This window comes from Pristis pectinata, chromosome 8 (assembly GCF_009764475.1).
Source record: "Pristis pectinata isolate sPriPec2 chromosome 8, sPriPec2.1.pri, whole genome shotgun sequence".
NCBI lineage: Eukaryota > Metazoa > Chordata > Chondrichthyes > Rhinopristiformes > Pristidae > Pristis > Pristis pectinata.
The window spans coordinates 29,595,122-29,620,807 of record NC_067412.1 but is presented as its reverse complement, the minus strand read 5'-3'; the positions used below and the strand labels follow the sequence as shown (position 1 = coordinate 29,620,807).

General features: G+C 40.0%; 1 protein-coding gene, 1 long non-coding RNA gene and 1 other non-coding gene across 6 annotated transcripts; 1 reads left to right on the top strand and 2 right to left on the bottom strand.

Moving 5' to 3' along the window:
* The first annotated feature begins 2 nt into the window (after positions 1–2).
* On the top strand, positions 3–19,864 carry rnf151 (ring finger protein 151). 4 transcript variants are annotated; one of them, XM_052022043.1, is made up of 8 exons: positions 3–81; positions 5,711–5,960; positions 8,538–8,683; positions 12,052–12,148; positions 13,884–14,274; positions 15,464–15,613; positions 17,525–17,777; positions 18,940–19,236. In XM_052022043.1, exons 2-8 carry the CDS (start codon positions 5,928–5,930, stop codon positions 18,995–18,997), a joined length of 1,128 nt encoding a protein of 375 aa, XP_051878003.1. In that variant the 5' UTR covers positions 3–81; positions 5,711–5,927; the 3' UTR covers positions 18,998–19,236. The 4 variants fall into 4 exon arrangements, with proteins under 4 accessions (XP_051878003.1, XP_051878004.1, XP_051878006.1 ...); XM_052022042.1 differs by lacking the exon at positions 3–81 and having other exon boundaries at positions 5,821–5,960; positions 18,940–19,864; XM_052022044.1 differs by lacking the exons at positions 3–81; positions 17,525–17,777; positions 18,940–19,236 and adding an exon at positions 15,694–17,169 and having other exon boundaries at positions 5,819–5,960.
* Positions 19,865–23,051: 3,187 nt separating this feature from the next.
* LOC127573661 (uncharacterized) lies at positions 23,052–24,620 on the bottom strand. Its single transcript, XR_007956794.1, has 2 exons — positions 24,077–24,620; positions 23,052–23,225 (listed from the first exon to the last, which is right to left on the bottom strand). It is a non-coding gene; the product is annotated as an uncharacterized LOC127573661 (long non-coding RNA).
* LOC127573969 (small nucleolar RNA ACA64) lies at positions 23,765–23,894 on the bottom strand. The gene has a single exon (XR_007956854.1). It is a non-coding gene; the product is annotated as a small nucleolar RNA ACA64 (small nucleolar RNA).
* Positions 24,621–25,686: the final 1,066 nt, after the last annotated feature.

Below are 25,686 nucleotides of genomic sequence, written 5' to 3'. Positions count from 1 at the left end.
CAGGGCAGTCAGTCTTGCACCAGGTCCCACTCGCCCCAACTCCGCTTGAGGCTATTCCTGGAGGGGTCTTGTTTTGGCCAGGTGAGTTTTTTTTCTTTAAAAGAAACATATTTGGCAATATTATTACACGCGGTCGCGTCATTGCCACCGTGTCCGAGCGCCGCAGAGCCCCGTCAGTCGGTGACAGCCCTCTGGAGCTGCACACAAAGCGGGTCAGGCGGCATTTCTGCGGGGAAATGGACAGGCGACGTTTCGGGTCGAGATCCGTCACCTGGACGGCCCTTTGAACATGGGAACACAAGTAGGAGCACAAGGAGAAGATTGACCCGTTGGAGCCTGCACCACTAATGCAACAAGATCTTTACTGATCTTCTTCCTCAACATCTTCCTGACCTATCCCCATGTCCCTTGATTGTTCTAAATTGTTGATTCATTTTTAAAAAAAATTGATCTCAGTTTTAAATGCAATCAATGATTGATCCGCCTCAGTCTTCCAGGGTAGAGAATTCCAAAGATTCATTATGCTCTGAAGAAACTTCTCCTCAATTCAGTCCTACATGGCCAAACTCTTACTATGACACTGTTACCCCTAGTTCCAGACTCCTCGACCAGGGGAAACCCAGGTCTCCACCCAAAACATCAACCTGCCTCCACAGATGCTACTTGACTCACTGGGTTCTTCCAATGTTCTATTTGTTGTTCTGTCATCTCGAAACACCACTCTGTTCGGCCCCGTAAGAATTTTGTACGTCCCTACAAGAAGACCTCTCATTCTTCTAAAATCTCTGAAGAAAAAAAAGAGGCAAAGAAGAGGCATTACAATTCATTCATTCTCCTGCACTTTCCATATGGCCTGCAAAGTTTACCCATTGTAAATGGAATTTGGTAAGAAACAAAACGAAAGGCCCCTGGAAAAATGTGGGAGAACAGAATAGATACTCTGTTCAAAGAGCTGCCACAGAAATGATGGGCCAAAGGGCTTCCTTCAGCACTCTGCCATTCTAAGTAGATTTACAGTTCTTCTTTGAATATTGCTGTTAAATCTGCTTCCATCATCCTTTTGAGCAAAACATGCCAAATCATAATTTGCAGCACAAAAAGCATTTTCTTTTCTCTGGTTCTTTTGCCATTATTTTAATTCTTGACACTTTCATTACAAATCCCAACCCCATTTCCCCACATCTGTAGTGAAAAAATGGGATCCTTTTTATTCATTACATCAGAATCCCTCATAAGAGGAAACAGGATTTCTGTGCCATGGTTCTGGGATTCTCACCAATGTTTACAAATTCCTCAGAACTTGCAGAGACAAATGCAATACTAAACTTCCTCAGCCTTGATATTTTGGACATAGTGGGCTGAATTTCTATGACTTTTTGGCAATCTAAAATCTGGAAATGGCTGTTAAAATAGCTATTAAAATATTTTGTCTGGAAATTCCTGCATTTAAATCACTATGCTGATTGTGCATTATGTGGGGAACCAGACACATGGTTTTCTGTCACCCTCCTAATGCAAACAGGAGTGTACATTTTTATGGCACCATTCTTTTAGGTTGTTACTGCAAGGTAAGCACCAATTACTGTTCAAATAATGTGAACTGAACCCTTTGATAATTAATTTTAGGACTCCAATATTTAAAGTGCCCTGACCCTTAAATGACCTCTGGAAGTCAATCCTGTACATACTGCTGCAGATGTAAGTATATCACTAAGCTGATAATCTTCCAGCAGCAACTGACATTTATCATTGTGTGTATCCATGAACAGCCTGTACAGCACAGAATCCTTGTTACTCACCTGTTTAGAGTGAACCTCGACAAAGACCATTCAATCTCTTTCCAGAGTTGGCAAGCACACATTTCAGGGAAAGATGGATGATAGTCTCATTCGCACTGCAACCTCTGGAGAGTAGCACATGATGGCATTGAGAATCTAGCTGTGTATGGACAATCTTACACAGAGGGCTCTTATCACTAACAGTGAAGCAAGATTCTGGCGGTGAGGCATTCTGCAAAATGGGTTTGACAGTGTGCTTGGAGAACTATCCAGCAAGATCCACCATTACCAGCTCCGTGGGACCTCAAGTTCATAGCAGACTATTGTCTAATGGACATGATCAAAAGTGTGCACAGACTTTTCAATGAGGGACTGGTGGTACGGTCCAACTGAAAGATACAGTAATATGGCCTGACCATTCTTTGTAATATGGGGTCAGATGAAACCACGTCTCACACAGTGACACTTCACTTTTGCATATCCAGCGTATGCACCCATACACAGAGGTGACCATCAGGATAAGGTTCACAATGGATATATTTTCCTACCCTCCCTTTGGAGATTTGTAAATTGCATCTCTGTGGACATGACCCAATTTCAATGTCTAGATAAAATAACCCTGATGAATGCTGCAGCAGAGACGTGGGGTATGAGCCATATCTGCCACACAAGAGCACCTTGCACCTGATAGCAAAGTTCTTTCCTTCAATCAAGAGGGAGTGCTAGACCAATAATCGTAGTTTCTGCTTCACTTTAGCTATCTGCTGCACTCAGTTTTAGTGCATGTTGCTAAGAAACCAGGCATTCAGCTGTTGATGCAAAATTTATGGTCTCATGTCAGGTAAACTTTTAGGATAGTGGAATCAATTTTGTTTCATGGCACGTCTAAGAGTTGTAATGCATTACCCACAAGGTGACCTCAGATGCTGTCTGTATGGAGTTTACACATTCTCCCTTTGACCGTGTGGTTTTCCCCCGAGTGCTCTGGTTTCCTTTCTCATCCCAAAGACATGCAAGTTGGTAGGTTACTTAGCCACTGTAAATATTGGTATTGGTTTATTATTGTCACTTGTACTAAGGTACAGTGAAAAACTTGTCTTGCATACCGATCGTACAGGTCAATTCGTTACATAGTGCAGTTACATTGAGTTAGTACAGAGTGCATTGAGGGACTACTGGTAAAACAATAACAGTACAGACTAAAGTGTCACAGCTACAGAGGAAGTGCAGTGCAGGTAGACAATAAGGTGCAAGGTCACAACAAGGTCCATCTCATCATATAAGGGAACCATTCAACAGTCTTATCACAGTGGGATAGAAGCTGTCCTTGAGCCTGGTGGTATGTGCCCTCTGGCTCCTGTATCTTCTGCCTGATGGGAGAGGAGAGAAGAGAGAATGACCTGGGTGGGTGGGGTCTTTGATTATGCTGGCTGCTTCACCAAGGCAGCGAGAGGTAAAGACAAGAGTCCAAGGAGGGGAGGCTGGTTTCCGTGACGCCCTGGGCTGTGTCCACAACTCTCTGCAGTTTCTTGTGGTCCTGGGCAGAGCAGTTGCCGTACCAAGCTGTGATGCATCCAGACAGGATGCTTTCTATGGTGCATCGATCAAAGTTGGTGAGTGTCAAAGGGGACAAATGGAATTTCTTTAGCCTCCTGAGGAAGTAGAGGCACTGGTGAGCTTTCTTGGCCGTGGCATCTACATGATTGGACCAGGACAGGCTATTGGTAATGAATAGCCCCTATTGTGTAGGTGAGTGGTAAAATTGGTGGGGGTGGGGAGTTGAAGAGAATGTAGAGGGAATAAATGGGATTAATATAGAATTAGTGTAAAGTGGATGATTGTTATTCGGTGTGGATTAGATGGGCCAAAGGGCCTGTCCCCGTGCTCTCTCCCTCTACGACTCTATGCGGGCAAATGGGGCTGGCTTAGATGGGAATCTTGGTCGGCATGGATCAGTTGGGCCAAAGGACCTGTTTTTATGCTGTATGACTCTATGATCTGCATTCAATCAATGCCATTCTGTATCATGGATAGCCTGCAATCCTTGTGAATCAAAACCTACACTTCACCTGCTGTTTACTAAGAAAGTAAATACAAGACCATTCCCAGATAACAGCAGCACCATTGTGCATGGTGATTCCAATGAATGCATCCCTAGAGCAATTGTCAAGGTCAGAAAAGCTTATGATAAACATTGTAACAATTAATTAGTTGCATGTCTGACTACACCCCATAAACTATGATCACCGATTAGAAGATGTATTTATCACACCTCGAGACCATCCATAACACACAATCCTACCACTTACGTCAACATATTGAAATCACTCTAATTTACTGAGAAAAACCATTTGTTAAATTGGAAATCGTATATGACATTTAATAACTATTTATCGTAATACATGTCCTCCCCAGGTTACAACAGGGTTCCGTTCCCAAGAACTATTTGTAACCCGAACAGTTTGTAGACCGCCTGGCAATATATTTAAATGAAAACATGGGCCACCCAAGGGCAACGTATAGTTAAACCAGGGCATTTAATTCAACCATTCAAATTTCTCTGCAAGGTACAATGATGTTGCCACAAACCGAGTTACCACACAGCAGAAGATGCCTGTAGCCTGGGAGCAGCCAGCAAATCCATCCCGCTGGTCTCTCAAATGCTTATCCATAGGTACACGTTGCCCTTGATCAGGCATTCATAACCTGTGGAGGACCTGTATTTTAAATATATGAAACAAAGAAGATTTGCAAGTGAATAAAGACATCTTAAAATGCTTTACAGACACATGAAATACAGCATTTTCTAAACTGTAGTCACCGCTGCAATCTTGGAAATGTGACTTCCTATTTTTCCAAAGAAAACTCAAATCGCAACAAAAGAAATAACTAGTTCATTCACATCTCAGATGTTGGTTAAGGGATGAAAGTTGTCCAGGATATGGTAGAACTTCTCTCCTTTCCCTCCCTATAAATGCTGTGGAGCCCAAGGCAACAGAAGAATTCCAAAATGGAATACAATACATATTGTAACACATAATCCTTAGAAGTTTGGAAACCAACGTTGGTACATGAAATTGGAGATAGTCGTGGAGCAATACAGCACCAATACAGGCCCTTCAGCCCAATAAGTCTATGCTGACCATGGTGTCCATCCAGCTAGTCCCTATTTTCTGCATTCAGCCCATATCCCTCTAAGCCCCACCCTTCCATGTACCTATCCAAGTGCTTGTTAAATGATACTATTGTACCTGCCTCAACCACTTCCTCTGGCAGCTTGTTCCATATACTCACCATCCTCTGCATGAAAAAGTTGTCCTTCAGGTCCCTTTTAAATTTTTCTCCTCTGACCATAAATCTATGCCCGCTAGTTTTGGACTCCCCTACCCTGGGGAAAAGACTGTTACTGTCCACTTTATCTATGCCTCTCATAATTTTTAACATTTCCGTAAGGTCACCCCTCATTCTGCTACATTCCAAGTAATAAAGACCTAGCCTGGCCAACCTCTCCATATAACTTCAGGCCCTCTATTCTGAAGATATCCTCGTAAATCTTTACTGCATACTTTCCAGTTTAACCACGTCTTTCCTATAACAGGGTGACCAAAACTGTACACAGTACTCCAAGTGTGGCCTCACCAACGACTTGTACAACTGCATAAGCCATGATCTACTTCAACGTCAGAACTGGCTCCATTGGGGTTGAATTGTCTATTCTTATTATTATGTACCATTAAACAAAAACTCATTTTAAGCACGATACCTTTAAAAAAAAATTGCCTTTTACTGCAGTAAATTTCCAGCGCAATCGATCATAGTTCACTGCATTCACTACTGGCCTGTGCAATTCAGCTCTTTCAAATAGTATTCCATTCACTCATTATCATTTCTCTGCACTCCATGGGCTTCTATATTGTTGATATGTTTTACAGTGCAAAACCCATCCTCAGCTCAGCAGTCCACGTTCAAGTGTCGAAGGACAGACGTTTCCTGCATTTTTTGAGGGATTTTGTCAGAGAAACACGCCTTGCAGCAGGTCAATCAGGCCACCGCACACATGATTGGAGGTTGGGTCGTGACGACTTGATCAGGGAGAAGCAGAATATACTTTTTAACCAGTTGAAATACGTTTATTGAAGTTGCAGTAGAATGGAACAGGCTGACGAATGGGAGCTAGAACAGGTAAGGGGCAGTACACGTTACTATGAATGTGAAAAAATGTGTACTCTGGTATATGTATTTTTATGAATAAAGTTTATTTTTGAAATAGAAGTGTACTGGTCACTTGAACTGTCTAATGGGGGAATTTTTTTTAAAGTCTAAGGTGTTTGGGTGAATGGTCTCTAGACGGTTGTTGCCATGTTATGAAAGTTCTTTGTTAGTGGTTAAATATCACTTTTCGCCGTTTTAGTGGAGTCGACGGTATATAAATTATATTTGTCGTTTGGCTCTTTACCGGGCGTCCTCAATTATCGGCGGCAATACTTGCTCATGAGAACAGATTGTAGATAGTACCTACGTGATGATGTTCATTCGTCCCTTTCTTTCTTGCGTTATTCGTTCTCCCGCTGTCCTCACCCAATCCTTCTGCCTTTCTCTTTCAGCCTTTGCCGACCTTTTACTCTACCCTTTATTATTCCAACCTTGTTGACATGTTTTATCCCTCTCATCGTTACTTTCCCGAGGGTCTTTCAAACTTTTTGATGGTCTGGGATGGCTTTTGTGGTGGAAGAGGGTGTATGAAGACGAGGAGGTTTCCTGTCGTTTTGCATGGTACTACTTGAAGTAAACTTTGGTATATAATTCTTTGTAGATTAAGTGTTTTTAACCCGGTTGTTAACTTTTTAATCAGAGCGAGGAACTTTCAAATTTTCATTGCCTTTTTTTTAAACTGCAAATTTTCAATGATGAGTACATGTAGCTATGGTTAGTTAATTTGTACTTAGCCTAGGTTTCTGTGAAATATTAACTGGACTGGTCAGATTGGTTAACAACTGTGCATCCTCCAAGACGTCCATGAGCATTATAATTTGAGACTAAATGTGTATCCCTAGCTAAATATCTGAACTATTTCAATTCCGGTCACTTGAATGCAAAAGCATCAATATTGCAAACTTTATGTAACCTGCTCAGATTTAGGCATATGATTAAATCATGCTACTTGTGCATTTTTCTGCCCATGATCTGTTGAATAGTGGAACAAATTTATGGAATATTGGGCCTGCTCTTTTTTTTTGGTCACTTGCTGGAGGATAACTAGCCTCTGAGCTGCTCTTGTATGCACAGTATTTGTGTTGGTACTGATGAGTTTCTGGTTAATGATAACTGTTGATGGTGGGGCACTAAGTGATAGTAATGCCATTGAATGTCAAAGGTAGCTAGTTAGTCTCTTGTTGGAGATAGCCATTGCCTGACACATTTGTAGCACACTTGTAAGGTCTTGTATTGATGGAAAAAGCTATAGGTGGTTGGGTCTAGGACACTGTCCCTTACTTCAAATTGACTTCAGATTAGCCAGGGATTCTTGATGCAACATTTGGTTAAGTATTGCCTTGATGTTGAGGACTGTCACATTGGCCTTTAGAAATCAGCTCTCGGATCCATGTTTGGACCAAATATTTGATAAGGTCTGGAATTGAGTGGACCTGCTATGCAATGTGTTGGTGACTAAATGCCTCATTATGGCATTGTTGACAAGACCTTCCATCACTTTGATTGTTAGACTGGCAGAACTTAATTGGATTTGTCCACTTTTTTAAAAAAAAAAATCTGATACTAAGCAAATTTTCTACACTTCTGTAAATGCCAATGTTTTAATTGTACAAGAACAGTTTGGCTAGTGAGCAAGTCTTCAGTGCCACAACTAGTATGGTCCCATACTCTTTGCTCTCTTGCACTCTCGGCTGTTCCTTTATATCATGTGGAGTGAATTAAATTGGCTTGAGTCTGGCTTTTATAATGATGGGGATCTTGGGAGGAAGCTGAGTTGGATCATCTGCTTGGCACTCATAGTTGACCTTGGTTGCTTTCATGTGTTATTGGTGTTGAGAATGGGGATGCTTTTGAGCCCTGTTGGCTGTTTAATTGCCCATCACCATTCATGACTAAAGAGCTTTGATCTGAAGCATCGGTTGAGCTCCCTTGCCTCTGTATTTAACACCTTGTAGTCCTGTTGGCACTTCCTTTTTGGGCATACCTGACGCTACTTCCAGCATGTTCTTCTGCAGTCATTAAAGCAGAATTGATCTTCTTAATTGTACTGGTAGTGAAGGATATACTGTGCCCTGATTTTACAGATTTTGGTGGTGTATATTTTTGTTTTAGTGCCTTGGATACTTGTTTTTTTATTGCCAGATTTGTTCTGTGTAACAATTGCTGTGCCACACAACTCAGTGGATTGAACTTGTCTCCAAGGTCTATGTGATACTCACATCTACCATGCTACCTGATTCTTTTTTTTTGTTTTATTTTGATTTTAGTCTTCCAGTATAAAAGTCAACATTTTTACCTTTTCAATCTTCTGTACCTATCATTAAAGCCTGAAAGAGAAAATGCTGATAGCATTCAGCATCTGTGGAGCAAGAAGCAGATTTAACACTTCTTTTAACACTGACCTTTTCATCCAGTTCTAATAAGAGATCATTGACTGAAAATGTTAAGTCTGTTTCTCTTGTACTGTCTGACCTGGCAATGTTCAACAGTATTTTTTCTGATTTCCAATACTTGCAATTTGGTTTTCTCCATTTTTGTTTTAATTAGGATTCTGGATATGATATTGAGTTGTTTGTAAATGCCCCAGATCCTGAATTCATCTGCACTGTCTGTCATGGTGTGCTCAAAGGTCCTGTGGAACTCTGCTGCCAACATGTCTTCTGCAAAAGCTGCATTTCAAATTGGCTTGCAAGGTAAAAACTACTTGATAACTTAATATCTCTAACTCAATTGTAAATGGCTTTAAACCTTTGGGAAGTAAAAACTTTTTTTGAAATCTTGTTTTGAAAACAATGACCTATGTCAATTTTTTGGGAAAATGTTTTCCCTTTAATTTCATATTTTCTATTTAACAGTAAAGAGTCTAGCAATATTATCAGGATGTTGTTTTAGTTTCTAGGTACCTGTATGTATTCCAAATCTAGAATGGTGTGTGTGGAGGAAATGCCTCTGCAGAACTAGAAGTATTTTTGCTTTGTACCCACAAGGCTATTTGTTTTGAGTAACTCTCCTTTTCAATGTTCATCCCCTCTAGTCCTAGCCAAGCCAACTTTTTGATCAGAATGAAATCATCTTAGTTTTGTGAATGCATGCAAAAGGCTATAGCATTGTATTTTTTTAGCATATCTATGAACACAAACCCTCATATGAAACAAGTAACATTTTTTGTACTTTTGCATAATGTTGTAATATATTCCACTGAACAGAAATCCACAGTTATTTTTCCTCTCCCTGTACAGAATCATTAAACTCTGAATTTTTTTTTTGCTATAGTCTTTTGTGTTTTTAAAAATGGGTTTGCTTCAGATGGAATAGACGGTGACAACTTCAGTATGCTGCTCTTCATGCACATTGTAAAATGCTCATCTTGTGACTTTAGGAATTGGGCACTTTCTTGCAGATGTACATCCTTGAGATTTTGGAATACAGGGATTTACTTAGATACAGTTCTGAAGTCCCACATCAGTTTTTGCATTCAGATTTGTGTGATAGTCATAGATGTCTATAACATACTTGTTTCTCTATGGTTTGCACTAACTTCTGTTTTGGATTTAAAACAAACCCACCTAGAATGGCAAAATGTGCCCAGAAACCCAGATTTGATCCTAGCTTTGGGTGCTGTCTATGTAAGAGCTCTTTATTCCTGTGACTAGGTGTTTCCCCTCATATCCGTCGTCGTTTCCCCTCGTATCCTGGTTAGTAGATACTATGTAAGTTGTCCCTAGTGTAGATGGATGGCAGGAGAAATGGGAATTGATAGATATGTGAGAAATGGGTTACTGGGAATTAATTGGAGAAATGGGATTGCTCAGAACTTGTATTAACTTGATAGGCCGGCCTCGTGTGGTGGGAATATGAATGTACTTGATGTTGTCAGGGAGAGACAAAGAAACTGTCTATGCATGACTGCTATTCAGTCACTTCTGCTATAAAGGTTACAGAAAAAGTATAGTTTGTTTATATTTATGGTCAAGTAGCCTCCTGATGCTCTTATCCACAATGTCTAGCTAGCTAACATGGTGGCAAGCTTCTACAACCTTCCAATACAAGTAATCTTTCAAGAAGATGAGGACAAAAAGAGGAAGGACTTTTGGCCTGTAAAGTAAATTAGTATAATTGAAGAAGATGGGATGAAGTATGTATTGCAATAGAAATTGCCTATATTTGTTGTTTTTTGGAAGTGAGTGAAAGTGATTTAAAGAGGTGATCAAGAGATGGGGCAGTAGATGTTGTCTATGTGGACTTTAGCAAGGCCTTTTGACAAGGTTTGTAAGGTGGGATCACATGGGATCCAAGACCAGCTAGCCAACTGGATACAAAATTGGCTTGGTGGTAGTGGAGGGTTGCCTTTCAGATCAAAGGCTTGTGGTCAGTGGTGTGCTGCAGGGATTGGTGCTGGGTCTCCTTTTGTTTGTCATGTATATTAACAATTTTGGATGAGAATGCTGGTGGCTTGATTAGTATAATCCACTGGCACCAACATTGGTGGTGTGGTGGACAATGAAGGAGGTTGTCCAAGGTTGCGACGGGATCTAGCACAACTGGGAAAGTGGGCCAAGGAATGGCTGATGAAGTTTAACTATGACCAGTACAAAGTGATGCACTTTGGGAAGTTAAACCAGGGCAGGACAAACAGTGAATTATAGGGCCCTGAGAAGTGCTGTAAGAACAGGGATCCAGCGGTACAAGTGACACAGACGGGTTGTGAAGAAAGCATATGGCATGCCTGCTTTCATAGGACAGGAGATTGAGTACAAGAGTTGGTATGTCATCTTGCAACTGTATGAGATGTTGGTGAGAATGCAACTGGAGTATTGTATGCAGCTCTGGTTGCCAGACCATAAGAAGAATGTGATAAAGTTAGAGAGGGTGTAGAAAAGATTTAAGAAGAATGTTGCTAGAACTGGAGGACTTGAGTTATAAGGATAGGTTAGGAGGCTGAGGGGTGACCTTCTGGAAGTGTATAAAATCTTGAGGGTTGTGGCTAAGATGGCCTATCAGTCTTTTTCCCAGGGTAGGAAGCCTAAAACGAGAGGGGATAGGTTTGGGTGGGGGGGGGGGGGGGCAAAGATTTAAAGGGGACCTGGGGGATGTATCTTTCAAACAGAGGCTGGTGGATATATGGAATGAGCTGGCAGAAGAAGTGGTAGAGATGGCTACAACTGTAATATTTAAAAGGATAGGCAAGTTGATGGGAAAAGTTTAGAGGGATATTGGCCAAATACAGGCAGATGAGACTAGCTCAGGAAGGCACCTTGTCAGCATGAATGAGTTGGGCTGAAAGGTCTGTTTCTGTGCTGTATAACTCCTGACTAATATCTATTTGTATTTATACCTGCAAGTTGTATTCCAAGAAGACCAAACTTGCAAACCAAAATATTCTAGCCTTGCTATTGATGGTCAAACTCACCTGTTCTCTATCCTCAATCTGCTCCTACCAGGCTTTACTTTAATCTTCCACTTGAAAACAGGCTCCCTGCTGATCCAGGCCAGTATTGCCATTTTTCATTATTGTAATGATTAATCCCTGCCACCAGAAGAGTTCAGAGACTAGTTAAACCATGATCCCGGCTATAAAAATCATTGGGGACATTCAAAGATGTTTAATCTATGCAAAATATTCTCAAATTTTAAAATTCTTAAATTAGGAAATTATCCTGTACTTCTGTTTTGCACCCGTTTCTTCTTGTAATTGAAATCTAAGCTCCCTCCTACAGGTTCAAGGGCAGCAAATCTACAGGTGTTTGCATCCTCTGCAGGACACATGAGGAAATCAACAGTGATGCATTGGAGTCCTTGTGGTAAAGATGATGGCAGCAGTTGGCTGAATGGGAGTCCTAAGATTTCCACCCTTGCTTGAGAGCTGGAATATTTTTACTTCTCCTTTTGAGATGAGTAAAAGCCAGCTTTTCTAGTCAGAACTGATGCAGGCAATGGTATCCGAGTTGTTCCAACAGCTCTGTAATAAAAGCTACTGAATCAGTCACATTTTGCAGACTGATTGCAATATATTTGGCAATAAAGCTTGAGTTTCCTCTTACAATGTAATATTATCTTCTAGGAAGCAGGAATGTCCATATTGCAGGAAAAAGGTGAAAGGTGTGACTCGATCTGTGATACCAATGATTCACAACATGATTGGACGATTGATAATGAAGGTAAATTGTAGGTATTAAAGAATAAGATATAACTGAACGATTGGCAGTTGAAATTGCCTGATTTTCAGGATGACTGTGTACAGAATGCTGGAGTAAACAGATGTTGGTTTCAGTGCCTATTGCTCAACCACTGGTGTTTTCGTCTACTGGGTTGAGGTAGAAAGATACTAAAGTTGGAGGTGTAGTTGGGGAAAAAGGGGAGTGAAAACAAAAATTAATAGACCACAAAATTTCTTTCATTTAGTAAGTTCCCAAATCTCTATTGTACAATCTTAAGCACTTTCAGTAAAGAGTAGGAACTTACCAACCATTTAAGAATCCTCTTAGAATCTTCGCACAATTTGCTTTCCCATTTTTTTTTTGTCATCAGCAAATTTAACGCTTCTGGTGCCAACAGAGCATGCCCACAACTTCCTAACCATATGTCTTTGGAATGTGGGAGGAAACCCACGCAGACACGGAGAATGTACAAACTCCTTAGAGACAGCAGCCAGAATTGAACCTAGGTCACTGGCGCTGTAAAGCATTACACTAACTGCTACACTACCCTGCCTGCCCATTGTCTTGCCAATTGGTAGAACGTAACCGTATAGCACAAGAACAAGCCATTTAGCCCATGATGTTGTGCCAAACTAATTAACTGCCTGACTAAATGAGTCCCTTCTTCCAAGTCCACATCCCTTCATTCTCTGCAATTCATGTGCCTGTCTAAGAGCTTCTATCATATTTGCCTCCACTACCACCCCTGGCAGTGCATTCCAGACACTCACCATTGTGTGTGGTGTACATCTTCCTTATTTCTAAAAAAAACTTGCCTGCCCCCTTTTTTTATTTGCTTCCCCATCTCCTTATGAGACTAGTTTTCTCAATCTTGCTTTCACTTTCTGGAAATTACATTTATTTTTGAGGTTCTGCTTAACTTTGTGTCTGGCTTCTCTTACTGACTATACAGCATTCTTTTTGTCCTACCTCTTATTTATTAACTGCATGTTCCATGATGAATGAAACTACTACTACTCCACCCTAGAGCATATTTCCTGAATCCAGGTGCTGAGTGGGCCACACAGCCTTCTGACCCTTGCTCTTTCTTGCAGAAAATGATGTCAATCACTCTTGTAATACTGGCCCATACTACCACTATATTCTTGTTTGCTCCCACACTTGAATAACTTTGTTGTGTGGTGCCATAGTCAGTTGGCTCATCCACACTATGGATCTCACACTTGTCTGAACAAGCTGAAAGAACATTAAACCAATTGGATTATTACCAAGACCCACTAACCAAATCAGAAGATCCCATCTTAACACCACCTGAGTGCACACAATGCATTAACAATATTCCAGTTAGATCCATTTTTGTTGTTCCTAGTAACTTGGCCTGGTGACTCTACCCTGGGATAATACTGTGTTGCATTAAAAGAACCAATAGACACTTAAATTTGATTTTCAAAAAATTAAGGGACAGAAAATAGAGCTGTGTGTACCCTGTGTTGGCTTTTATTGTTGGGAAGCTGGGTTTTCTCCTGCAAAATGTCAAGGTAGCATTGATTCAAATCATTTTGCTTGTTTTTTTTGTTCTATCTTTGGTTCCATTTTTTAATTTCCTTTTTCTTTGTTGGCCTCTCAAAGGTCTGGATATCTGTGCTATTGTTTCTGGATTTCTCATTTTAAGAAAAATAACTAACTGCTCTTATGTTCTATGTATGCTAAGAGGTCCTTTGTTTCTACCACATAGTGTGAAAACAAAGTCTATGGTTGCCGGTACACTTTCCCACTTGAACAGTACAAAAACCACAAGGCAGCTTGTGAATTTAGGATAGTGAGCTGCAGGTATGAAGGCTGTGCCACTGAAATCTTTCATAAGAACATTACTGCTCATGAACAAGTTTGTGAACACTGGAACCAGCCATGCAGGATGGGATGTGGTGTCCAACTTACCCGGAATCAGCTAGAGGAGCACAACTGTTACAGGGACGCAAAAAGAAAATACAAAGAAAAGATTACAGTTCTCAAAAGGCGCTTAAGTTGTATGCGCCGTCGTCTAAAGTTAGTTGAAGGAATTGTGCAGAGTCTGACTGCAGGCAATCATGTGCAGCTTTTGGAATCTTGTGTCTGCAGAGATGCTGGTGAGTAATTGCAACTCATTGCAGAATATATTGGACTCTGAGCATAGTTGCAAAAAAGTAACAAGGATTGAGTTTGATTTTTGTGCAAGGTATTGTTTGATGCTTTAAACTATTGCATCTGCTAAATTACCTTTGTCACAGCATGCTGGAAGAGAAGTGGGGAGGCAGTATAACTTGAATGTTTTTTCACTTATTTGCATTGATTTAATGGGAGTATTAGAAAATCCAAGCTTTTTGCTGGAGAGGAATGTACAATGTTTTGTTTTAATCCCTCATTTTCTCTGAAATTTCTTTCCCTCCATGTAATATACCACAGATTGATTTTTCTGACAGCTGCAGAATTACTATATTAGAAGGGGCTTCACCAGCTTAGGCCCAAAAAAATGATTTGAATGGTTTGGCTTCACAGCTGAGCAAAGATGCTGGACAAGCAAATGAGAAGCCGGTAATTGCAGAAACACCTTTCTTTATTACTGTGTTGTAGTGTCTCCAATATCTTGATCACAAGAACTACAACTTGAGGTGGGTCACTAGTGGAGGGAGCAAACCCAGTAAATCATTCTCAAATCCCATGAGTGATCATAAAGGAAATTGATGCTGACTGAATTCAACCAGCACACCTGGTCGCCTATGGGCTGGACTAGGATAAATAACTATGGAAGCTGCTGCTTTTGCTTATCACAACTTTGGCTAATAGTCTTCAAGGAAGTGCATGTACCACTCTGACCCAATTTCTTGACCCAAAATAATCTACATGGAATTGCATTAAATTTACTCTGACCTCTAATAAAAATGACTATGCAAAGTTGTATGGATGTATGACAATCCATCTGGGAAAGCTAGCAAGGTGCCATATATTCGGCCATGTCATCATGTCTTTAACTCTTTACAACTTTTGGACAGTAGATGGCCTTCCAGGAATGGATGTTCCCTTGAAACATTGAGATGGGAGCCAAGGAGCAGTCAAAACATCAAAATTAGCAGAGATGATTGAAGTCTGTTTTAATGCAAATTGTAGCTAAATAAAACACTAGATAAGAGCAAGTTTCTTGGGGTTGCTGTTCACTACATAGTGTCTGAATACAGATGTCCTAAACTATGATCTTTGTGTAATCCTGGCAGATGTTACCAATTGCTAGAGGATTTTTTTATATAAAGTTGAAAAGCACAACTGATTCATTTCTTCCAGATATATCAGGTTTGCCCACTGAAAGCCAGGAAAAAGGTGGCAGCAGCAACAACATATTTGATGCCTTGGAATACAGTGAAAATGAAAGTCAGTACTCTTGCAACTCTGCATCTACTTTGGAAAAGGCAGATGAGCCACCAATGGAAGATGGTGAGTTGGGAAGGAGAAATCATTGAATGTAAACGTTTTGTTAGTAATGTCTGAATAATACTTGGCAGGTTATTATCTAGGATCAACGATTCAAACTGATGTCAACATGGATAAGGAAAATCCAGAAGGCAAAGTACCACAGCTGCTGGAAATATTCGGGTCAGGCATCATCTGATGAAGAGTTGTGCTTTGGGTTGATTAACTTCATGTCTTCTGCAATTTCAAAATTTCTAACATTCCCAGTTCGGATGGGGAATGGTAGAGAGAACAAAAATTCTGTGATAGGATGAAGACCAGGATAGTGAGTGACACGAGTAGTACTGCTGGCTGAAAGAGCCTGATTAAAAAGTTGGTAAGAAAAACTGCATCTGCAGAAGATGTTACAAGGAGATGAGTTAAAGTTGAATAGCAGAAGAGGAGATTTTTTTATAAAATTGAAAAATCTTTGCTGGAATTCAGATACATTACAAGATTGGACTTGTTGATTATCAGTTTTTTGAGACCAAAACAAGTGGGCTCTGGTCATGGATCACCATTCTTCTTTGAATAGAAGTTTTTTAAAAAAGGATGGTGAATTTGAAACAAAGCTCTTTCACTGTCTGAAACAACTGAATTTCTCTGTCAGCAGTGACAAAGGTCTATCAACCTTGAGGTTTCAGATTGTGCTAATGTTTAATTAACAGTGCTGTCATGGAATGGAAAATCAGCTGGGGATCTTCAAATGGATAAGGTGATTTAACAAATTGTAAAATGCCAGGTTTTTACTCAAATGCCAATAATGGGCCAGGTGATGCTTTCGAAACAACCACTGTGTCCAAAGCTGTACTAATTTTTTCAAAGATGTGCACCTTCTTTCAACTAGTATGTAAAGTTGCCCCATGAGTTTTTTGTCCCAAATGCTATTGCATTTGAGACTTTTCAGGTGAATATGAAATTTTGTATTTGTGTTCACATCTGCTTGTGCATTTGATGACTAAGGTGCAACTTTGAACCCCCAGTAATTGCTGCCAATTCACTTTAAAGAGGGATAATCGGATTTTGGAGTTTCTATTCTTGTGATTTCGTTTCATGTGACTTTTTAAAAGGTTCACATGGGGAAAGGTGAAAAATATCAAATGAGAAGATGCAATTATAAACTCTTCCACCTACTTAAACATTTAAGAGTTGGTTATCTATTTAAAAGTATTGTTAATTGAATGCAATTGTTAGCTTATGAAATTACAAAGTGTTCAAATAATTTCTAAGTATAATTTAGAAAGTGTATTCTGAAATTAAGCTGTTATGAAAGCTGTTAAATACAAAGTGAGGTTTTGGATAGTTGCAAAGAGCAAAATCATCTGTTTCCAAGTGAAAATCTGCAGGTTATAATCACTTTTCAGTAAACTTGTTTTATTGTAGTTCTATGTTGAGGGGAATAGTAGTTTCTAATTTATCTGTATTTTAAGAAACTGGGGAAGAGCATTGATTAGGTTGATTTGTAGTAATCCATGTATTTGAATTAATACAAACTATTGTCTGTTTCAATCACCACCTAATTAAAACTTGCCTGAGCACTGTATTAACTGTACAGTTTTTTTAATCTACTTCATACACTGCAATTGAATTAAGAATTTTTTTTTGGGAACAACCAAGCCAATGGTATAAACTTAAGATTTCACACCCTTTCTGTTACCTTCCAGCAGAGGAAAGCTACCACCTTGGGTACCTTTTTCTATTGATCAGACATGAATTTGAATTTTTCAGTTTTCATGAGAATCCATTTATGTTGCAATTTGGATTGGCAAACAAATGTGTATTTATTTTTGAACAAATTTAATGTAATTTGTAGTTGCTTTCCAGATGCAATATGTTGACAGTTTGTCTAATTTTTGTGAAGATATTGTGAAGAACTTGGAGTTTTTTTCCTATCAGGTGAATCAGAAGGTATTGATGGAGAAATGGATGAAGCAATACCAGACCACATAGTTGAGGACAGCATTTCCAGTTCTAGCACTGAACAAGAACCCAGTTTATATGGAGATCATGCTGGTTCCCAGACCTCTCATTTGTATTTTGAAACAGATGATGTAAATGAGAACACTGCTTCACAGATTGCCAATACTTCAATTGGACAAAGTGCTGCTGTCAGAAAGAGGCACAGGCCTTGGATATTGCATTCATTGAGGTAGTTTACTTTTTACAAAAGATTCATTTGACTCCAAATAAGTGACTCCCTGAAATAATTCCCTAAAACTTGTGGCTCTGAAATTACTGTAGAACAAGTTCTATTAAAGCAAAACTTAAGCAGATTTGCCAAATGTCACTCATTAAACAACCACTTTATATTTAAACTTTTTGTAATGATGCCTTTGTGTGTATCATGGTCTTGATTGCTGATCATAATTTATCATTTTGCTTAACTTCAGTACAATTGTTGGCATGTTGATAATGGCCCTCTATTAGCAGAGAATTCAGCTGTCAACTGGGGTCCAGTTCTAGTCTCATCCACCACATCAGTGTTGGGCCCATACTCTACCACTGGGGCAGTTGCTTGATGGGGGTGGTTTGGGAAGCATTTCTCCTTCCAGGATTTAATGCTGGGTCTCTGTGTGCAGTTATCATTACCATCCTGAATGCTCCTTCCACTTTGACCATTTGTAGGTCAGGGATTTGAACAAATTGGTAGGGATGTTGCTTTCCCAAGGAAGCTTTAAGAATCTATAATTTCCTCTCTTCACCCAGTAATCCCTTGCTGTGCTGGAGTTCTGAGTTGTATTAGTTCTGGGAGTATGGTGTCAGGCATGCCAATGACATCACAGTTTACCAAGTTTAACTGGGAGTTGAATACTGGGGATACTGGCTTGAGAGAGGAAGTGACTCATCCCCAGGTCCTCTGGCAGGATTTTGTGGAAGTGGTATTGGTGGAATCTCAAGTGCTTGTGATCTATAATGACCACTTAACCCACATAAATGCAAGCACATAAAGATCATGTTTGTGGAAGGCACAAACTGTTTCTGATCTACGTATTTGTTTACCATTATAAATTGGGCTCTTCAGAAGTGGCAACAATGCTTAAATGTTGGTGAAAGAGAACCATAGCTGTCTTGTGGAGATGATTTTGGGATATAATTAAAAAGTGAGTTTGTGACTGATCAGCATATTAAAAGATCAGATATTCTCCTAATTATTTTTAGCTTGAACCAAAGTGAAAAGACTTTAAATTCTTAGTAAATTGTGTGTATTTTTGTCTTTTTCCATTTATTTCATCTGGAGGACACATGGATTTTGTCTTGAAGCAAGAACTTTACATTTGTTTTTAAAAAAAATCCACTATCTATCTCTTTAGAAGGCAGAAGTACTCATGGAAGCGAAGTAGGCTAAACTCTGGATTTTTCCTGAGATGACAGCAAATCCAGCCGTGCTGATGGTGCTCTGTGCCAGTGGGATCATCAGAAAGATGGAAAACAACCACTACTTGGTAACTGTTTCAATGAGTTCATTGTTTTCTAACTTCTGTAATTCAGACTGAGTGACTTTATTTGAAGCTTTTCAGTAAATGCCAAAACCCAGTGTATTTGTGACCTATTGAATGGAAATGGTTGTATCTAAAACTTGCAGTTCCCTTCCTCTTCCTCCCTCCTCCCCCCCCCCCCCCCCCCAACAAGAGACTAAATGATACTTCAGATACAGCATAGGACATGCAGAATAAAGCTCTTATTAACCTGGTGTGCTTTTACTGTGCTGCTAGTCAGAGGATCAACCTTTTTTCCCCCTACACACCTGGCTATGAATGGGTTTAGACAGCTCATCCATCAGTGTGTACCCACTTTGCTAATGACAGGTGTCTTTGAAGTGGAATGGGTATAACAAGATTTAAACTGTCCAATGATGTGTTGCTTTAAATGTTTCCCACTACCTTGTTTCCCAGCACTAAATTATCTCTTGTGCAGTACTTATGACATGCAGAAATATAGAAGATTGAGTTTGCAGCTTGGTTCAATAACATCCACATTAATTGTACATGAATGGTGAATTACAAGGACTTCTAGGATTTTTTTTTGATTTATTATTGTTGCTTGTACATATCTGCTATTAGCAGATCCTATATTATTGTGCCAAAAATGTTTAGTGCTTTAATTTTTGTAAATAGAATACTTAAAACAACTTAAGCTACCATGTGCCCAGTGGAATTTGACTAATTTCTGATGGTTTGAGCTTACTGGAGGGACTGGGAACCTTTTGTTTTGAATAAATCACTCCCCTACCCAGTGCATTACTACGTCATTATCAGAAAATGAGTAAAAAACAACTGCAAATGCTGGAATCTAGATGAAAAACATCATTCTCTGCCACCAGCAAGCATTATCTCCTTTTCAGCCTTTCATAGGGACTGCTCTTTTCCAGGACTCCCTAATTCACTCCTTCCTTCCCACCCCAGGGACTTTCCACTGCCCCTACACCATTGCCAGAGACCCCAAACAGTCCTTTCAGGTGAGGCAGATTTGAACACACCTCCCATAATACCTACTGTATTGTGTTTCCAGGTGTGACCTTCTCTACATCAGCAAGACCAAATGCAGACTAGGTGACTTTTGTAGAACACCTGTGCTCCATCTGTTGCCAGTTGTTTTCATTTCAACTCCTCCCCTCTTCTCTCTTCCACCACCTGCACCCACCCCCCCCCCACCCACACTGATGTCAGTCCTCAGCCTCTGTTGCTGGGAGAAGTCCAAACAAACTGGAGGAACACCACCTCATTTTCCATCTTGGGACCTTTTACAGCTTAACAGGATGAACATAGAACTCTAAGTAAACCACAACCAACCAACCAGGCCCCCCCCCCCCCCAGTCCTGTTTCCTCCCCTGTATCTATTGGGCTTCCTATCTTCAGTCCTGACCTGAAACATTGACCATTTGCTTTTCTCCAGAAGCTGCTTTGTCACGAACCAGCAACAAAAGAAACACACTGAGTATGATTGTGTTAAAAACTATTTTATTAATCACTACTTATGATATGAAAAATAAAAGTAAAAATGTTAGTATGTTAGAATTCAAAAATGTTAAACCTCAAACATTAACCCCAAAACTAAACTCTGTGTGTGTGACAAAGTCCCAAACTCCAAGTTCTGGAATGGTTCTTAAAGTTCAGTTCTGCAAGCCATAAGGTGAAACATGAGCAAGGGCTTCTTCAACGACCACCGTTGTCTGAAGATAAGATGTAGAAAAACAGAGTACATACGAAATCCAAATGTTCCACGATGGAACCCAAACGACACTTGTGTTTACTCAGTAGTGACTTCCTCACCCCAAAAGCATCTGAACCGTGGTCATCCACACACAAAATCCGTTTCCTTCTACAGGTCAGCAACAAAGTGAACTCCACCGGATTACTTCCAACTTCCATACATGGATTTCAGTAGCAAACAGTTATTGTTTCTCATCCATCAGTAGAGAAAACAAGCAGGCTGGTGTCTCTCTCCCTTCTCTCTCTTCTTCTATGTCATTACATCCTTTATCTTCTATTAACGTAAGCATGCCACACACACACTATCTTAAAGGGACATTCACTGAGTCCGTAACAGCTTGACCTGCTGAGTTTCTCCAGCATCTTTTTTCCCCATTAGAAAATGAGATGTTGGCTGTTATTTTGTAGAACACTGCTTAAACCATTGCTTTCTGCAGTGTTGACTTACAAATGTTTACTCTATGAAGAGCACAGGCATAGCTACATTTATAATAGACAAGTATTCTCACTTGCATTTTCACAATCTCTGGTTTAAGCTCAGCACCATAACCTACTCAGGTTTATTAAACTAAACAATGGGAAGAAGGTGAAGCAAATAGGCTAGTCTTGCTTGTTCAAAATTGTCATCAGGCAATTTTTTTTGTTTGAAACTAGTCAGTTTTTAGTACATTATTCAGCAAAAGGAACCTTAGTCTAGCTACAAGGTGTTTTGTCCAAGTAATGACTTGTGATCTCTTTCTAGCTCTACTACACCTTTCACATTTATTGAATATTTTTAAAGAAGCCTGCACTGTTTATAATTGACTTGTTAATCTTGCACCACAAATATACTGATCCCAGTTGCATACAAGTGGATGCACCAAGCTAAAAATCAGTACTTGTCTTCATTTTGGGACTTTCACTTAATTAGCCAAAGATCAACTAATATACCAATGAGTTGCTCAGGCACCTTGTTTAAGTGCTGAATTAAATTATATTGTAATTTGTGCACTGGATAATCCTAGTGTCAGCCATGGCCCCATTGTAGGTGTCTACAATATTTCTAGTATGATGCCATTAGAATCACTACCATGCAAGTGTTTCAAATCACTTATTTGTAAACAATGTTTATCATCATAAATCCCATAATTTCCTGGCTGACATCTTCACCAATGCCTGCAGTTCTTCAGAGTTCATCAAATGGGGATGGCTATTAAATGCTAGCTAGTTTTATATACTCGTGAGAACCTTTCAAGAACAATCTCTTCCAAATCAGCAGCTGAAATTACCATGACAATTATACTGGAAACTGATTTAATCATTTTGGGCAGCACCAGCAACCTGGGTTCAATTCTGGCAGCTTTGAGTTTGTATGTTTTCCCCATATCTGCATGGGTTTCCTCTAGGTGCCCCAGTTTCCTTCCACATTCCAAAGATGTGCAAGTTAGGAGCTGTGGGTATTGGTGGGCACTGGAAGTGTGGTGACACAGGCTGCCCCCAGAACCCTACACAAAGATGTACATCAAAACAGTGGAATACATGTGACTAAGAGAAATCTCATCTTAAATACATCAATTTTAATGCTGGTTTGGAATGATTAGTGGTTAGCTCTGAAAGGTACCCCATTTGCTTTCATGTTCAATACACCATAGCCCTACCTGAACAGCAGTTGTCCCCAATATTCAGCTCAGGTGCCAACCAATTAAGGCATTGCCCATATCAAAGCAAGACTTTTAATCCATTCATTTCCCTCACCCCAGCCCCATTGACCTAATTTTATCCCTCCATTGGTAACATGGCTTTCAACTGTCTAGATCCCAAGCTCTAAATTTCATTCCTTACCTATCACCAAATCATAGTATGTTGTTGACTTAATTTATATCTAGCACTCCATTGGAGCATCTGTGAAAGCTGTCAGTACAAGAGAAAAAGCAGACAAATTTTAGTAGGTAGTCAGAAAGCAACCTTCAGGTGCCCAAGATTTGAAGTAGGAAGAGGTCAGAACCAATATGGTCAGGCAACACTCATCATCAATTCAGATCTGAAACATTGACATCACCACAAATTCCTTTGCTCAGATTAAGAACAGCTCTTTAAAGAGACTAGGTATAATGTAGAGAGAAGGATAAAAGGACCATCAGGGTGACAGCAAGAAAAATGAATGCAAAAATAGTACAAGTAGAATCATTTTTAAGATACTACTCAACTTGAAACAAAAAACAAGGACAAAAACATCAGGCTTTCAATATTTCCATTTTTATTTCAGTTTTCCAACATCTAAAGTACATTTCATCTAATCACAGTACCAGCCTGATTTTTAAAGCATTAAACAAAATTCAGAAATGGCAACCATCTTATTTCAATGTTGATGCCTCTGGAAAACAAGGCACTTCAATTAAACTTTAGACCTGCAACAGGAATAAAAAATACAAAATAAGTACTTTTACTCAAATTGCAATTATTTATGCAAGACTACTGAACAAGCCTTTTGTACAATGGACTCCTTGCACCTTAGCTACCTGCACTGCACTTGTAACTGCAACATTGTATTCAACATTGTTATTGCTTTTCCCTTGTACTACCTTGAGATAATTATGCTGGTAGCAATTTGTATGGATGACATGCAGAAGTTTTTCACTGCATCTTCATACATGTGACAATAAACCAATTAAAACTACTATCACAGAAAAAGAGTGATGGAAGGGCTCAACAGGTCAGGCAATACTGTTGAAATAGTTAACAGATGTTAAAGATGCAAGAGGGAAGAGAAAACAAATGTGCAGGGGATGGAAGTACAGCCCAAAGGGTAGGGTCATTATCTCTAATACTACAAGGCTTGAGTCATTGAAGCTTTAAGTCATCAATCCAAAACATTAACTGTTTCCTTACCCCAAGACAATACTTGTAGAGCATTTCTAACATCACTTTCAGCATACACTTGGTTTATATTTATTGGCACGCGGGTTTTATCAGCCACAAATAAGATTAGTGGGCAATAAGCTAAGCATACCATTTAATTTTGGCACACTTATCTTACTAACAACAATGGATGATGCTGTTGGTAATTTTCAGAGTATGCCATGCTCAAACCAGCAAACCACACCTCACTAATAATGACAAGTGCAAAATGCTGCACAATGTCCTTTCAGTCACCACCTATAGCAATCCAAAATTTAATTATCCACAGAAGTGACCAAATTAAAACATCATCAACACCAGTTGTGAGGCAGCTAAATAACAGTACTACTTTTAAACTTACATTCATTAAGATCATATTAACTCAAGGCAGAGACACTAGAAATTGCAGATGTCAGAATCTGGGGCAACAAAATCTGCTGGAAGAACTCAGCAGGTCAAGAAGTATTTCTAGGAGGAAAGGAGATGTCAACATTTCATGTCAAAATCCTGCATCATTCTTCTAGCAGATTGTTTGTTGCTCCATCACAGGCACAACCCTCCCCACCATCAAGGACATCTTCAAGAGGCAGTGCCTCAAGAAGCAGTATCCATCATTAAGGACTCTCACCATGGCCTCCTCTCATTGGGGAGGTTGCACTAGAACCACACACTCAACGATTTAAAAACAGCTTCTTCCCCTCACCATCAAATTGATGAAGAGTCCATAAACACTACTTTTTGTAGTATTTATAATTTAGCAATTTTTATGTCTTTGCACGGTACTGCTGCCGCAAAACAACAAGTTTCACGATATACAAGACAGTGATAATAAACTCGATTCCTTAACTAAAAAGCTATCAGGTATTAACGTTGCAACCCCCAAAAGAAACCAACAAATTCGTGCATCTGGATACCCAACAATGTTAGAGATAAAGTCTTCAATAACGAAGAAATAGACGAAAAAGTATCGATTTTTTTTAATAGGCTAACTCGCAGCCTCACACCGTGAGCCACCAGGCACCGACCTTACCTTACCTCCCTCCCGCTGCGACCTACTAACCATGAGGCCGCGCTACCGCCGCGCAACCAATTTATATCACTACAACGTATTCACTCCCCCGAGGCTGCATAACGCATAAACACAAGCTTCTTTGAGGGCGATGGACTTGCTCTATGCTCGGTCCGGGGCTCCACTTCCCGGCTGGCCCGCTTGAGCCGCTGGCTAATCTCGCGAGATATCGGAAGCTTTAAAAGAAGTGCGCGCGAGAGTTCGGCCTTCTGTTGAAAATTATCACGTAAGTAGGGGGTGGTGGGTGAGCCTTGGTAATCGGTGTCTTATTCCCGCCATCCGCCCTTCAGCCCTTCCATCCAAGGCCGGGAAACACCCATCTGCAATTAATAAAGCTTTCTTCATGGGCATTTTTTGTGTCTGATGTGAAACTAATGGATGGTGAGGAGTTTAAGGCGGGCTGGGTTCCGGGGTTTCGCTCGATTAGGCCGGAGCCAGACTGACCAGCGGCCGCCGTTTCCGTGCAGTAATGGGTTGTATCTGGTAGGCTTTTGGCATGAAAATCATTTCCCAATATTAACCTTAAAAGGAACTTATTTTCAGTAAGGCTTATGAACGGAGTGTGAGCTGCCTTTTCAATTCACGTGCGGCCAGGCTACCGAATCAGTGGGGGAAAAATACATCAAAAGAAATTCTACAGTAAAATCTTTCATCTGAATCAGCTTCAGTCTGCGTACAAATTTCTTTTTGTTACCGAGTTGGGGAGCTATCATGACATGAGGTTTTTTGTTAGCATGTTGACAGTGGCTCGCTTGTAGCAGTTCATCTCAGAAGTTCCACAGTAGAGTCGAGTGCGAAGTGCACTGAGGGCAAGTGGAATCGTTGGAATTTGGTGCCATACCTCATGTTTAACACTCAGCGAAATATTGATGGAGCAACTTGATTGTGCATCTTGTTACGAG

Coding starts and splice junctions, on each gene's coding strand:
- rnf151 (XM_052022042.1), top strand. CDS start 5,928: ATGGAACAGGCTGACGAATGGGAGCTAGAACAG. Junction 5,961..8,537: donor ACGAATGGGAGCTAGAACAG/GTAAGGGGCAGT, acceptor TGTTTTAATTAG/GATTCTGGATATGATATTGA. Junction 14,275..15,463: donor TTGTGTCTGCAGAGATGCTG/GTGAGTAATTGC, acceptor CATTTCTTCCAG/ATATATCAGGTTTGCCCACT.